Source organism: Nomascus leucogenys, chromosome 5, assembly GCF_006542625.1.
Source record: "Nomascus leucogenys isolate Asia chromosome 5, Asia_NLE_v1, whole genome shotgun sequence".
NCBI classification, from domain to species: domain Eukaryota; kingdom Metazoa; phylum Chordata; class Mammalia; order Primates; family Hylobatidae; genus Nomascus; species Nomascus leucogenys.
The window spans coordinates 77,118,500-77,131,350 of NC_044385.1; the positions used below are offsets into that span (position 1 = coordinate 77,118,500).

General features: G+C 39.9%; 1 protein-coding gene across 7 annotated transcripts in view; it reads left to right on the forward strand.

The window, feature by feature from the left end:
• The window catches only part of RNASEH2B (ribonuclease H2 subunit B), a 63,566-nt gene that overhangs the window by 25,606 nt on the left and 25,109 nt on the right, over positions 1–12,851 (forward strand). For all 7 annotated transcript variants that reach the window (XR_004030179.1, XM_030813423.1, XM_030813426.1 and 4 more), the window contains one exon: positions 10,903–10,967. Coding sequence is in view for 6 of the 7 variants with exons in the window: in XM_030813423.1 (XP_030669283.1) it covers positions 10,903–10,967 (65 nt within the window). In the remaining variant the exon portion in view is untranslated. The remainder of the gene's footprint in view (positions 1–10,902; positions 10,968–12,851) is intronic.

Below are 12,851 nucleotides of genomic sequence, written 5' to 3' on the forward strand. Positions count from 1 at the left end.
GTGGCTTCAGCCTTGCTTCTTCTTTGAACTAATTCTGTGACATCAGGCAAGTCACTCAGCTGCCTTCTGCCTCAGATTTCTCATTGTAAAATTACGTAAAACCTGTACCTTAATAGATGGAAGCATTTATCGAGTGCCTACCAAAAAGCATATGTTGCACATTAGTGCTAAGCTCTAGATACTTATGAATAAGACATTGTCCTTTTCTTCACTTTGCACCCAGTCTGATTGGGGTCAATGACAACCTGAGCAGTGACCGCACAGTGTAACGGAAGTGAACTCTGAATTTGCTGGGGATGCACAGGACAGGTTTCTAATCTGGCGGGGTTGGGTGGGGAGTGCAGGTGGGTAGATGTTGTGTTGCTTTCCTGGGGGAAATGACCTCTTTATGGAGTCCTGAAGGATAGTCAGAGAAGCAGTGTAACAGAGGCTCAGATGTATGGAAAAGTATCAGGTTCAGGAAGTTCCAAGGAGTTCAAAGTATAGGATTCTGGGGAAGGATGTAGGTTGGTAAGGAATGAGGCGGGAATGCTGGGCATGGGTCCAGATGGTAAAGGGCCCTGTGTGTGTTTGGACTTTGCTTAATGGTAGTGGAGTGTCTGTGAAGTTTTAAGCATGGCAGTCTGCAGTGTGGAGAGTATATTGGAGAAGCCAGGTCTACCGAGGCTGTTGCAGTGATCCAGACGGGAGATAATGGTGGCCTTGATCTTAGGAGATAGAACAAGAAGAAAGTAGCCATTTAGAGATGGACCCAAGTGTATCTGGTGGTTGGGTGGTAGTCAAGGAGAAGGAGTCAAGAGTGACTTCTGGGTTTGTGCCTGACCCAAAGGATGTGTAATGGTGGGATCCTGGACACAGGTAACATGGGCTGGAGGAGCAGGATAGGGTAATGAAGAGATGCGTTTTCACTATCATTCATTTAATTTTTCAGAGGGGAAAGTCAGGCAGTGTGTGTGAATGTGTTTTGACAGGTTAGAAATAGTATAAAAACTTGGCTTCAGTGTCTCAAAAAATCATCCTAGTAGTTTCAGGGTTAATATGGAAACAGTGTGGGAACCAGAGCATCAGGCTGATAAGCTGTGGCTGTTTGTGGTCATAGATGGTTTGGCCAACTATGACAGTTCTTCTGGGACTAAGAAAGTGGTGATTCCAAGAAGTGTAAGCTTACAGTGGGAAAGAGGAGAACCCTACTGATTGCATTTTATGTTTAAGGGGTCCAGTAAATTCATACTTGGCCACACTTGGAGCTCCAGTTTGGAACTGAGGGATGTATGGTGCCAAGGTTTTATCAAAGCAGTTCCATTAAAGACATTCCCTGATGCCGAGTTTGGCAGAAGACAGCAATCTTTTTGTGGGTGACAAATGAATTAGCCCATAACCACTTTTAAAAGATAAAGTAATGAAGAATAATTTAATTAAGCCATGTTAATTTTTGTCAACTTAATGCAAGCTGAAAATGCAGTTAACTCATTGTCCAGAATTCTGCTATTAGCTGTATAAGAACAATCATCTTAAAACCCAAAAATCCGGATTTAGAAACAGTGTTAGTGCTTCAGCATTTGTTTCCTTACAGTTTGCAGCTGAGAGCAAGAGGCTCTCTCTGTCTCATCCCTTCCCTCTTGTACACCGAACTCCTGACCATTTATTGCATCATTATCTGAATTTCTGTCTTAGTCTCCTTTGCTTCTCAATATTGCCTAACTTTTGGAAGTTCTGCACTTCCATTTTCAAAGTAGCTATATTATTGGCCTTTATATTTGCCAGATTTCGAAAACCCTAGGCCTCAATTTTTTTCTTTATTTTTAAGTGATGGGCAAAACATAAAATACTTTAGAATAAATTTCAAACAGTAAAAGATGTATTCAATCTCTAGAGGTTTGGCAGTTTCTTTTTATCAAACTCTTGCCTTAATAAGCTGCAGTCTGTGAATCTCAAAATAATGGAAGTTTTAAAAACAGAACCAAAAAGATTTTTATTTTTATTTATTTATTTTTTTTTAAGACAAGGTCTTGCTCTCTTGCCCAGGCTGAAATGCAGTGGCACAATCATGGCTCACTGCAGCCTTAATCTCTGCGGCTCAATCAATCCTCCCACCTCAGCCTCCTGAGTATCTAAGACCACAGGTACAAGCCACTACACCTGGCTAATTTTTTCATTTTTTTTTTTGGAGACATGAGGGGGTCTCTCTATGTTACCCAGGCTGGTCTTGAACTCCTGGGCTCAAGGGATCCTCCCGCCTCAGCCTCCTAAAGTGCTGTGATTATAGATGTGAGTCACCATGCCCATTCTCAAAAAGATTTTTAAGTGGGGGGGAAAAATAAGTAAGATTCTCAAATGCCTCATCCTCAAAAAGACCTTTTCATCAAAATACATACAAGCATTTTCACATTACTTGCTTTACCCCTTGACCCAAAACATAAATATGTGAAATATGTTTCTTTACAGAAGATCTGTGTACAGGGACAGTATACTGAGATAGACATCTTTTTCCATGAAGATCTAGAGGGATCAGCATTCGGAAGTTTACCACTGCCATAGAGTCCAACAAGACGAGTGCAGTACATGCACTTCTATGACGGCAAAACTTCTGTGGTTATTGGTTTACATGTATTATGTAGTCCTTGCAGTAATTTTCTTTCGTTATATATTATAACCTGCGTTCTCATAAATGAGGAAACCAAGGCTTAAAGAGTTTAAATAACTTGACTGACACTATAGAACTTGAAGTGGTAGAACCAGGCTTTGAACCTATGTCTGTCTAACAGCAACTCTTTTGCCTTCCTTCTTATAGCTGTGTATGTAACACTTCCAAAATACTCTATAAGCGTTTTTGTGTGTGTGTGTGGTGTTTCATGTAAAAATAAAAACTTGACTCTTTTTTTTTTTGAGACAGGGTCTCACTCTGTTGCCCAGGCTGGAGTGCAGTGGCGCAATCTTGGCTTACTACAACCTCTGCCTCCTGGGCTCAAGTGATCCTCCCACCTCAGCCTCCCAAGTAGCTGGGACTACAGGCAGGCACCACTACGCCCGCCTAATTTTTGTATTTTTAGTAGAGTCACGTTTTCACTGTGTTGGCCAGGCTAGTCTCGAACTCCTGGACTCAAGTGATCCACCCACCTCGGCCTCCCAAAGTGCTGGGATTACAGGTGTGAGCCACTGCACCCAGCCAAAAACTTGACTCTTTTAAAATTTATTTTTCTTTTAATTTTTTTTTAGAGACAGAGTCTCACACTGTCACCCAGGCTGGAATGCAGTGGCGCCATCATGGCTCACTGCATCTTTGAACTCCTGGGCTCAAGTGATCCTCTCACCTCAGCCTCCAGAGTAACTGGGACTATAGGTGTGCACCACCATGCCCAACTAAGTTTTTTTATCTTTAGCAGAGACAAGGTCTTACTATGTTGCCCAGCCCGGTCTCCAACTTCTGGGCTCAAGCAATCCTCACACCTCAGCCTCCCAAAGTGCTGGAATTACAGGCGTGAGCCACCACGCCTCACTTTGATTTTTCTTTTTTAATCTCATATATTTCCTCTTAATAATTTCCCTTTGTGTGGCAAAAAGAGAGAGAGACAGGGAAGGAGACAAAAAACTTCCATAGCTTAAGGAAATGTCCATTCTTCTCCCTCCAGGGAGCTTCCTAGAGTTTCTAGGCACTGTATGACCCCTCAGGCCTTATTCTAGTGATTGTGTTGGGTACTGGCTACTTATTTGAATGTGGATTATTGTCCATTTATAAATCAGTGTTTGCTTCCATTCTCTGTAATTTATTTCTAGATTTCTAAATAAGAAAGACGACTACTAAAGAGTGGTCAGTTACTATCCATGATGAGGAATAAAGGTAAAGAAGAAAGCGATGTTTTTTAACTTCCATTCTCTCCATAGGCTCTTGTGCAGATAGAGTAAAGCCTGAAATACTCAGATTCCCCAGCTGGCTGTTTTGATATTAAACTCCAGATGCTGTCTTAAACATCTATGGCATTAAAGACCTGGTAAAGGCTGCTAGGCCTGTGAGAATCTTCCCCTTTTGCCTTCTCCCTGATGAATGAACCTAGCCACGGTTGTTTGTACCCTGAATGATGATGGCAGTGACCTTAGCCCTGCCTACTTTATTAGTGAAGGAAATGATGTGTCTGTTTGCTAGTTGTGGGGCTCAGAGCAGGTTTCTTGCCAAAGAAGTGCACATTCAGTGGAGAGATGGCATGGGAAAGGACTAATGAAGGGTCACGAACCTTATCTTGAATGTAATCCTTTGTTTCATATTGCCAGCCCAAGCTGCAGTGCACTGTCTGAGGTGATTAACAGGAAGAGCCAGGAAAACTTACCTGATTAAAATATCCCAAGTACAATTGCCAAGTTTCTTTCCCTAGGAGGCAGGGGAAGAAAGTGATCATATATGAGTTTCTCAGTTATGGAAAACATTGAGAAAGTAGAAGTGAAAATGTGCTCGAGGCAGTTCAACAATACATCAGGGAAATTCACGTTTGTGAGCCGATTACCCAATTGCTGAACATGTTACTTAACTGTGGATTCTCTTTTATTCCATCTTTATTTTGTAAACCCAGTCTTTCCAGTTGTTTGAAATCAGTTTTATAGGCCCCAGGCACATAAGGGAAAAAAACCTTTCCAGCATATGCATGTATTATCAAACTCACTGACTCTCACAAATATTAAATTTTGGACACAGATGAATATGCTATGGTATTTTTCATAATTATGGATAGTCTGTGGCCTTCATGAATATTTTAAACCTCCTTGTTTTTCAAAATTTGTAAATTTCAAAAATAAGCAGTAATTTATACACTGGGTCCATGTGTAGCCTTCTGGGATATAGTAATCATCTTGCCATCTAAGTGTTAACTTAGAAATAAATTTATAATTTAAAAACTTCTTAGAAAAAAACCTCCAGACCAAGCTATCTTCACTAATAAATTTTACTATACCTTACGGAAGAAATGATAGTCAAAGAAATAACACTTGCTCAAACTCTTTCAGGAAATAGATGAGGAAGGAATGTTTCCCAACTATTTTTATGCAACTGGAATTGCCCCAGTACCAAATCAAAATTATTACCAAAAAAATAGACCATTATCCCTTATGATTATAGACTGAAAAATCCTTAAGAAAATATTGGAAAATCAAATATCTAAAAATTAAATATATAAAACCTAAGTGGGGTTTATTGCAAGAATTCACAATTGGTTGAGCATTAGAAAATCAATTAGTGTAATTTACCATATTTATGCGTTACAAAATTGTATGGTTATCTCAAAAGACACAGAAAAGGTATTTGATAAAATTCAGTCGTGATATAAATTATCAGCAAATGAAGAATAAAAGGGAACTTCCAAGGGCATCTATGGCAAACTTAAACAGCTAATATCATCTTCATTGTAAAAGACTGAACACAATTTTACCCCAAGACTGGATACAAGAGAAGGATGCCTGCTCTTACCACTTCTATTCACCATGTGGTGGATGTCCTAGCATGTGCAATAAGACAAGAAAAAGGCATACAGATTGGAAAGTCAGTAGTACAACTGTCTTTATTCATAGACAATATTGTCATGTATGAAAAAATCCAAAAGAATCTACAAAAGAAGTTACTAGAATTGATAAGCAAAGTTTCAGGATACAAGCTCATTATACAAATATTAGTTGTGTTTCTATATACTGTCATTGAACAATTGGATAATGGAATAAAAACATACCATTTATACTACCATTAAAAATAGCATTCTAGTGCTAAATGTAACACAATATGTGCAAGACCAATATGCTGAACATTACAAAATATTGCTGAGAGAAAATAAAGAAAAATTAAATAAATGGAGAAATAGGCCATGTTCATGGGTTGGAAGACTTAATATTTTTAAGGTATCTATTTTCCCCAAATTGTTCTATAGATTCAGTGTAATACTTAGCCAGCTCCATTTTTTTTTCTTTTTTTGGTAAGTATTGGTAAACTGATTCTAGAATTTATATGACTATGTAAAGCAGCAGTCTCCAACCTAATTTTGGCAGCAGGAACTGGTTTTGTGGAAGACAATTTTTCCATGGATGGGGCGGGGAGGGTGATGGCTTTGGGGTGAAACTGTTCCACCTCAGATCATCAGGCATTCAATTCTCATAAGGAGCACACAACCTAGATCCCTTGCATGTGCAGTTGACAGTAGGAGTCGCACTCCTATGAGAATCTAATGCCATCACTGATCTGACAGGAGGCAGAGCTCAGCCGGTAATGCTCGCTTGCCTGACACTCACTCCTGCTGTGTGGCCCAGTTCCTCACAGGCCACGGATTCATACCAGTCCATGGCTTGGGGATTGGGGAGCCCTGATGTAAAGGACCTATAATAGTCAAAACAATTTTGAAAAAGAAGAATAAATTTGGAGAACTTACACAAACTGAATTAAAGACTTACTATAATCAAGAAAATGTGGGGGCCAGGCACAATGAGTCATGCCTGTAATCCCAGCAGTTTGGGAGGCCGAGGCAGGAGGATTGCTTGAGGCTGAGAGTTCGAGAACAGCCTGAGCAACATAGCAAAACCCCATTTCTACAGAAAGTTTAAAAATTAGGCAGCTGTAGGCCAGGCACGGTGACTCACGCCTGTAATCTCAGCACTTTGGGAGGCCAGCGCAGGTGGATCATGACGTCAGGAGATCGAAACCATCCTGGCTAACACGGTGAAACCCCGTCTCTACTAAAAATACAAAAAAAAAATTAGCCAAGTGTGGTGGTGGGCACCTGTAGTCCCAACTACTCGGGAGTCTGAAGTAGGAGAATGGCATGAACCCAGGAGGCAGAGCTTGCAGTGAGCCAAGATCACGCCACTGCCCTCCAGCCTGGGTGACAGAGCGAGACTCTGTCTCAAAAAAGAAAAAAAAAAAAAATTAGCCAGCTGTGGTGGTATGCACCTGTAGTTCTAACTATTTGGGAGGCTGGGAGGTCGGTGTGAGCACTGGCTCTGAGGTTTAGGCCTCGATATCCAGGAGAGTGGTGTGGGAGGAAGATGAACCACTGGGTTTTAGACACATGGAGGCTCAGTTCAGGGCTTTGGGCTTCCCGGTTAGTTTGTGCAATTGCACTCCAACTTGGGTAACAGATTGAGACCCTGCCCCTAAATTTAAAAAATAAATAAAAATAAAATAAATGTGGTGTTGGTATAAGGTTAAATGTATAGATAAATGGAATAGAATGGAGAATCTAGAAATAAACCCACACTTATATGGTCAATTTATTTTTTTTTCCCAAAGGTGTGAAGATAATTCAGTGGGAAAAAGGATAGTCTTTACAACAAATGTTGATGGAAGAATTTGGTGTACATATGAAAAATAACGTTGATTCTCATCTCATACAGAAAAATTAACTCAAAATGGATCACTATGTTAAATTCAAAAATGAAAATTATTGAGCTGCTAGAAGAAAGCATAGGATAAAATCCTTGTTGCCTTGGGAGGCAAAGATTTCTTAGGACACAAAACCCACTAACTGTAAAAAAATTATGAATTATATTTTATCAAAAGTATTATCTTTTGTTTTTGAAAAATGCCATTAAGAAAAAAAGGAGATTGTGAGTTGTGGGACAGTTGGAACTTACCTACCTGGCTGTCCAAGGTTTAAAATGATATAACCACTTGACAATTTCTTACAACTCAGGAGTTCTACTACTCTCTAGTACAATGTAAGGAACTACTGCTAGCTGCAACAAAACGGATAAATCTCACAGAAATAATGTTGAGCAAAAGAAGTTGGACACAACAAGTATATACTGTATCATTTCATTTCTATGGTGTTCCAGAATAAAGCAAGAATTACCCTGTAATGATGGATGAGTGGTGACCTGTGATCTGGGTAGCCATGGGAGAATTGACTACATAAGGGTTCCAGGGAACTTTGGGGGATGATGCTTACATGACTGCATACATTTCTCCAAACTCCTCGAATTGTACATTTAAAATGTGTGTGTCCACTGTGTGAACATGAACATTGCCTGAACACCTAAATAAAATTCATTTTTAAAACAATATTTACTGATCCAGCACTAGAAGCTAAGCCTCCTGATTTCTAACACAGTATTTATTTTTACTTCCCCGTTTCCCCCAAAATAATATTGGCTCCTTTTCTCTCCACACTTCCTACCTCCCATGGGATGGAGAGATGGAATGTGGGAGGCAAGGCTGATGTGAGCACTGGCTCTGAGGTTTAGGCCTCGATATCCAGGAGAGTGGTGTGGGAGGAAGATGAACCACTGGGTTTTAGACACATGGAGGCTCAGTTCAGGGCTTTGGGCTTCCCAGTTAGTTTGTTTAGTCTTGTTGATCTAGGATGAGATCACACCAGATGAAAGGGTACAGTTGACTTTGGAGGAGGGTGAAGCAGAGCTGGGAAAAGAATCAGATAAATCATTAGAGAGATAAAAAAATAGAAAGCAATTTTATATATGCCATGGAGGAGAGGTTGTTAGGAGGTACTGAGGAAAGTAAGTGAACATCAGATCCACAGCTTTGATGTCAGCGTGGTTGGGAGTTGAGTGCTCTTGCCTACTTCCTCAGTGACTTAGGAGAGTTTACTTCATGTCACTCAGAGCCAGTCTTCGAAGATGGGGTCAAATCATGGTTTTTTAATTGATTCTGAGATTCATTCTGACCATTCAATAAGAAAATGCATAAAATGTGCCTAGCACAGACCTGAATAAATACTAGTTTCTTATGTTTTATTAACAAATCATCTTTTTCATCACAGTATCTTAGCTAATATTATGTATTTGCTAAGTGGCAGGTGTTGTGCTTAGGATTTGTATGGATTATCACATTTCATGCTCAGAATAGCCCAGTGAGAAAAAAACCTCTCTTTACACATGGGAAACAGGCTTTGAGCATGGGGCGGCTTCCCAAGGAGAAAGCATATGCTGGGGTATGCATGAGCCCTGGTAGCATGGCTCAGTCTGTGCTCTCTGCCCCTTCTTAGAGAATAATTCCCAGAGGTAGAGGAGAAGCCTGGTGGGGCTCAGGGAGTGGCAGACAGGAAGGAAAACAGCAGCAGATGGTAGAATTTTTTTCAGAAAATTTGGAGGTAGAGGCAAGAAAGAAGTGAGATGCCAGATCAGGGTAGGATTTTCAGGAGAACCTTGAGCAGTGAGCTCTTTTGGAGTGTTTTTTTTTTCCTCAGGCAATGAACATAACTTCTAAAAGCCATTCAACATCATATATTTATTTAGTGATTGCTGTATGCTCTTAAAATTCCCCTGGTTTGTACATAGGTTGGGACATGGTCTCCAAGGAAATTGAGTCCAGTCTCATTGGCTTTGGCTTACAGTAGGCTGTTTGCCCAGGTTGTCCTGGCTCCAAAACAGCAGACATTGCACCTTGGAATTCTGACACTCCTGACAATGCTTTTGCATCTGTCCCTCTTTTTTGTTACTGTAGTGACATGTCCTGAGGAGATGGCTGCAGATGTCCAGCCCCCAATCCATCCTGCCTCATCTTGCTTGCAGCATTGACAACCATAGTCTGAAACAGGGAGGAATTTCACAGGAACTAAGGCCAGGGACCTCCCAACCTCTCTCCCATACAATTTAACAGACTGCAGAAAATGAACCCTGAATGGGCAGTTTCCATTTCCCATCACAAGGTGGAAGGGAGAAAGAGCCTCATTCTATATAACTCAGAGGTGGTGAATTCACATCAGGCCCAAGGGTTACTAGTGGTCATAAAGATAGATCCTGCATGGACAGAGGAGGCTGGAGTGGAAGTGCTGCCCTTGCTAATTGCACAGAAAGAAGAAATCCCGTGAATGAAAAGGGTTGCAGAGGAAATCATGGCTTAATGGCATGGTATATAAGGCTAGGTGGATTGTGAGGAGAGTAAGTGTAATTTATAAGAAGTGAAACTTTTATCTCCATAAAGGGCCAGATTGAGCCTACCATAAATCTAAATCTTCTGAAACAGCTATGATTATGTTGGTAATATATTAAAAGATAGATAGATCTTTTTTTAATGTTCCCCCAATCCCACCAGGCCACTACTGAGTAGTTAAGAAGATTTTTTTCCTGAATGTATGTAGTGAACTTCATAGATACCTGCATTTAATTTCAATTTTTTTTTATTGGGATTTTCATTTTTATTTTAAGAAAAAAAGTGTTTCACTGAAAACATTGAGGTGAGCTTAAAATTATTCAGAATAGTTACGACAGCTTAGTATGCTAATGTGAACACAAAATATCTGAGACAGGTCTCAGTCAATTTAGAAAGTTTATTTTACTAAGGTTAAGGATGCACCCATGATACAGCCTCAGGAAGTCCTGAGACATGTGCCCCAAGGTGGTTGGGGGTACAGTTTGCTTTTATGTATTTCAGGGAGACATGAGACATCAATCAATATGTGTAAGATGTACAGTGGTTTAGTGCAGTAAGGCAGCAACAACTCAAAGTGGGGGTTTCCACATTAGACATAGATAGGAGACAAAAGGTTGCATTCTTTTAATCAGCCTTCCACTGAATACACAATTTAGTCTGGCTTGAGGATGGGGCCATTGCTAGGGACTGGCCCTCTTCTGTCCAGAATTTCCCTGCCTCCTGTCCCTATCACCAAGATTTATTTTCCTTTCACATTAGTTGGCTGAGGTTTTAAAATTACCTTTTCTAAGAGTCGTTTGTATAATTTGAAGGTTTTTTTAAATTCTTACTCATTTAGTGGTTGATGACTCCTGAGGTAGCCAAATTACTACTAACATTTAAAAAAACATTTCAAGTATGTTCTCAGGTTTGTAAATTAAGTTTTTCAAGAATTTAAACTTACAAAATATGTTTTAAATGGTTAACTTGTATATGATACAACCTTATGAGTTTATCTTTTTAATTCATTGTGCTGAGTCTTTTTTTTTTCTTTTAATGTAATCCAGAAATAGACAACAAGAAATATTACAAGTACAGCAAAGAGAAGACATTAAAGTGGCTGGAAAAAAAGGTATAGTTCCTCTCTAGTGCCTTGTGGTAAAAGAAAAAATTCAGTTCTCTAAGAAATTTTCAGAGAAGGCAGTAAGTCTGAATCCAGAGACCATCCTGTATATTCAGTGAAAAGAGGAAAATTGTGTAGAGATACCAAGTATGAGAAGAAGGCTTTGATTTTTTTAATCCTCCCTAACTTGTGCATCTCTGAAGTTAGCTTTATGTTTTCTCATGACCTGCATTCTTGTTTCTCCCTGATCCTACTACAGAATGAAATAATTTGTTGGTGTAGATTTGAGTCTTCCAAGTAAGAGGATACCAGGCTTGGCACTTGTTGGCCGCTGTCAGTCCTGCAGGTGTCTCCAAGGGTGATGTTCACACACAGCCAGGCAAAGGGACCCAGGGACACAGGCAGGCAAAAGTGTTCGGGTTTAGAGGAAGTATGTCCCGCTTTCAGGGTCTGGACGCTGATGAGGGGTCATCTTACAGGCAAACCCTGTATCTTAGTGATTCTAAGAATCTTGACCTAATGGATGGACTGGGGCAGTGAATTTCAAATCAATTTAGTAGGTAACAGCCAGTATTTCTCTTGGAATGAAACAGATTGGAATGGGATGGGACGGGACGGGACAGGACGGGGATGGGGATGGGAGGGGATGGGATGGATAGCAGAGGAAGGGCAAGTATTAAGTATGGCTCTATGAAATGTATTTATATGTGTTTTAAGTATTGGGTTGCTGTATATTTCTTACTATGGGTTGTGATTTAAAAAAAAAAAACTTTGAAAGCCACTGGTCTAAGGATAATATGTACTTTCACATTGATTAAGAATCTCGCTAAACCAGATAGAATAATGATAAAGTTTTTGCAAGATCAGTGGATACCAGAAGTTGTAGCACTGTTTCCTAAGATTCTCTTCCATCTTTTGTGTGAAAAATCGTGTTTGTCTGCATGTTCTGTCTCATAAGTGGGAGTTGAACAGTGAGAACACATGAACACAGGGAGGGGAACGTCACACACCGGGCCGTTTCGGAGGTTAGGGGCAACGGGAAGGAGAGCATTAGGACAAATATCTAATACATGTGGGGCTTAAAACCTAGTTGATGGGTTGATGGGTGCAGCAAACCACCATGGTACATGCATACCTGTATAACAAACCTGCATGTTCTGCACATGTATCCCAGAACTTAAAGTATAATAAAAAATAATAATAATAAATAATAAATAAATTGTGTTTATTTGTCATACCATGTTACCAGGCTCATTGGAAGCCTGGGAAGCTGGAAATGAGTCCAGTAGAATAATCAGCCTCCTAATGTGCAAAGTAGTGGAAAGATTTAGAGTGCCATATTTCACTTTTCATTCGTGATATAGTAGTAGTAGTATTCCATGTAGGCGAAGAATGAGAATAAATGCGGAGCAGAATCCTTGATGTTTACTTTTGCTCTTAGCCAAGGAAAATGACATGAATACGAAGAGGAGTTTATACTTACTGATTATATTTCCTAGGAAGTGGGAAATTTATATTATTCTATTTAGGAAGTTATTACATATAAATTTTGTGCCAAGTTCTATTCTAAGGGCTTTATTTACATATATTACCTCATTTAATTTTCACAGTAGTCTTATGAGATGGATGCTATTTTTTTTCCCCATTTCACAGATAGAGCCACAGAAAGGTTAAGTAACTAGCCGTGGTTACAGAGCCAAGCCCAGCAGTCTGACTCCAGAGTCAGCTCTCAGTTATCACAATATGTTGCCTTCTCATATTGTGTAGGCCATGGAAGTCCAGGTATTGAGATCATCCAGAGATATTGCTGCCACTCAGCCTTTCTTCAAATGGGCAACCATTTCTCATCTTCTGGTGTCTGGTGAAGATACTTCTAGGTTCTCAAATACTTCT